Source organism: Protobothrops mucrosquamatus, unplaced genomic scaffold, assembly GCF_001527695.2.
Source record: "Protobothrops mucrosquamatus isolate PMUCROS unplaced genomic scaffold, P.Mucros_1.0 scaffold2928, whole genome shotgun sequence".
In the NCBI taxonomy this organism is placed as follows: domain Eukaryota; kingdom Metazoa; phylum Chordata; class Lepidosauria; order Squamata; family Viperidae; genus Protobothrops; species Protobothrops mucrosquamatus.
Genome location: NW_015388953.1, coordinates 333727 through 336863, shown reverse-complemented (window position 1 = coordinate 336863; position 3137 = coordinate 333727). Strand labels below are relative to the sequence as shown.

Genomic DNA, 3137 nt, shown 5'->3' with positions numbered 1-3137 from the left:
TTCAGATATATTATTTTGCTTCTCCATATTCTCAAAGCTAGATAACGCATTTATTTAGCATATGATTTAAAATTAGGAACACTGTCGATTAAAGGTTTAGGGTTTGGGGGTTTTTTTACAAAAAAATGTATACATACCAATGCAGATTGAAAAAAAATCTTGAATTGGATGTTCTCAACTCCTGATTCCTTCACATGCAAGGAATGTTTATCCTAAAATTTAATGAAGATAAATAGTTGTCAGAAAATTAATATGTATTCAGCAAATCACGGAAGTCACTTTAGAAGTACTGAAGCACAGCAATATCATAAGACATTGGAGAAACGTTTCTTGGGAGGAAAAAGTTTCCAACTATACAATGTGACTTGTAAAGTCAAAAGAGAAATTTGTAAAGCCATATGCATTTTTTTCAATGTTTATTCAAACAATCGTGGTTTCATTCAGTCATACAAACAACCCTGTCAAAAATCTGCTCATTTCATAGATAACAAAGAATACATTTTTCAGCCTTTGTTACAGAGAATTTAGTTGTAATATACAGTACTGCTAAATAGGAAGGCTCTTGAATATTGGAATGCCATCTCTTGCTGCTCTTTTTGTTCTTTCCAATTGGACTAAGTCCGAATAATTAAGACTGCAGTTTGATGCCCACTGGCTTAAATGAAGCAGTAAAGCATACTGTGACTGAGATGTAAACATTTAGACAAGCATTAAATGGCATTAAAGTTGTTACTAGCTAGCAGTCATCTGGCTTTCTATAAATACAGTCCTATGTACCCTATTTGTAAGGCAGTGGAAGTTTAAATGTTGGCATACATGCAGTTAGGCTCTTCAACTTAAATGAACTTGTTCTACTACTATAAAATCAAACTCCAATTATTCTAATCAGTTAAACAAACAGAGCTCAGATGGGAACACAAACAGCATTTGTGTTATAGATGGTATAAGAATATCAAAAACTATAAAAATGTTATATATAACCAGCTTGTTTTCAAAGCATTGAAAATTGGTTAACAGCATAATCTGAATGCAGCACATTAAAAAAGATACCAATAATCTCCATTATTACCTGATTGGTTGAGGTATCTCTAGTCTACAGGATCTTCCAGCTCTACCAAAGATACCCTCACCCTTATTCTCTCTCTCTTGAGCTACCAGAAGAGTTTCTATGAAGCTCTTCAATAAATAGGGTTTTGAACACTTTGCAATTCTGCCTATCTACATCATTCCCAATTCTGTCAGCCACAGCATCTTTTCTTCAGCTGCCCACTGTATAAGAAAACCCCAATTGAAACCAAAGGCATATCCTCTTTCTCTCTCTCCACTGTAAAGAGCAGCTTTTACAGGTTATTTCTCTTGCCTTATTAAGAACTATAAAATGAAATGTTTAAATGGGTTACGTCATTACATCACTGATCCAGTTAACAATCTCCCAGAAGTATTTCAATCTTTCCCAATAGAAAATAAATGCTAAATATGAACTTTTTAAACATACAACTCATTCCAATTTATTTTGCAGTAGTTAATTAGCATCCATTTGAAGTGAAGTCTTATAGCAGTCTTCTTCAACCTCCAGATATATGTGTAAGACCAAAGTGTCCATCATTATCTGAAGAGTACCAAAATTGGGAAAGGCTTAATCTTTATTGAGAAATAATGACTTTTAGATATTAAAGCACGCTGCTAACCTAAGAATTAAAAGCCAATACTATGTGGATGGGATAATTATCCAGTTTTATATAGGCAAAATTGTGCCTGAACTATCATGGCCAACATTTGTGGCAGTACTTTTGTCCTCATAACAATATGTCTTTAAACATTGCTGCATGCTGTGGAATTGACCCCATAGAAAACTGGCTTTAACGCATCTTCTGACCAAAATGTAAAAACCTGGTCTATACAAGTAAGTGTTAATGGAAATCTGCAAAAATATGTACCTGGGAAGAAACACAGAAAGTAGTTAAATGAGATGGAGCAAGAAGGTGGAGGAATACTGGAATTTGGTGGGAGTAATGCCAGAAATCAGCTGTCACATTATCTAAAACTCTACTCCCACAATCTTTAGTCTTTCAGAGTCACAAGACAATCCAATTTCAAGGATTCACCCATACCTGTAATCCAAGTCCTTACAAAAAAAACAAAAACAAATACAGAACCTTTCCCTTTCACTACTAGTCTAAGGGTAGGAAACAAATCCCTCTCTCCCCCCCCCCAGTTTTCCTCAGCTGCTGCCTACTTTCTCATTGCTTCTTCTCTTCAGAACTGTCTTACTTTGCTTCTTTATTGGGCTTGGGCTCCATTTATTCAGCCTCTTCCTCACAAATTCTGTGGCAGCACAGCATCCAGGCAACCATTTTGCCTCTTGTCTGCATCTTGTCTGCATCTCTTCAAGCTGCTTTTTGATTGGCATTTGCAGATTGATTGGCAATTGGATCATCCTGGTGATGAAAGTTTATTTTTGTTTTAAAAAGGAAGGAAGTAATTGATACCTACATCAAGATACAATGTATTTTAATGCATTCCAGAATAGCATTCCACATTTATGATTTAGTTCTTGATGCCCTCTCTCTGATATGATTGTTGAAAAGCAAAGAGCACATAAAAGTATGGAGGCTTAGAGAAAGCTCTATATTCTATGGTACTGGATGAACAATAGCTGAAAATTTCTCATGATCTCGAAGTTATACTTTAAATATTTGCCTGTATCACTTCCTTCAAAAACAGCAGTTTGCCAGTATTCTTCCGCTGCAAGGAAATGTCTCCCCTATTTATATAATGACTAATAAATTAAGTGCCAATGGGATGGGTATAATGTCCCTTAAATTGTTAACTTTCTTTGAATGTTCTCAGAAAACAGTATTTTTAAAAAAACGTCTTGTTCTGGAAAATGTCATTACTTTAGTCATTATGTATGAAACTTGTCCATTGCTAGAATCCTTAGGGAAGTGAATGGTGGAGCCCAATATTATTATTTTTGCAGAGTTTGACAGAAATACTAAGTCAGAGACTAATAGAAAATAATAAACAAGAATAATAAGAGCCCAGGAACAAAGTGAAGGGCAGGGAGGAGAAGACCCAAGCAAAAAGCTAAACTTACTTTCAGATAAGTACTGGTAGTTTGTTTAAAGATCTCTTTT

At 34.9% G+C, this 3137-nt stretch overlaps 1 protein-coding gene across 1 annotated transcript in view; it reads right to left on the bottom strand.

The window, feature by feature from the left end:
- Positions 1-3137, bottom strand: part of LOC107296665 (olfactory receptor 4S2-like) — a 22394-nt gene that overhangs the window by 9331 nt on the left and 9926 nt on the right. The window contains exon 2 of the mRNA XM_015826012.1: positions 2898-3016. Within this exon, the coding sequence (XP_015681498.1) occupies positions 2898-3016 (119 nt within the window). The remainder of the gene's footprint in view (positions 1-2897; positions 3017-3137) is intronic.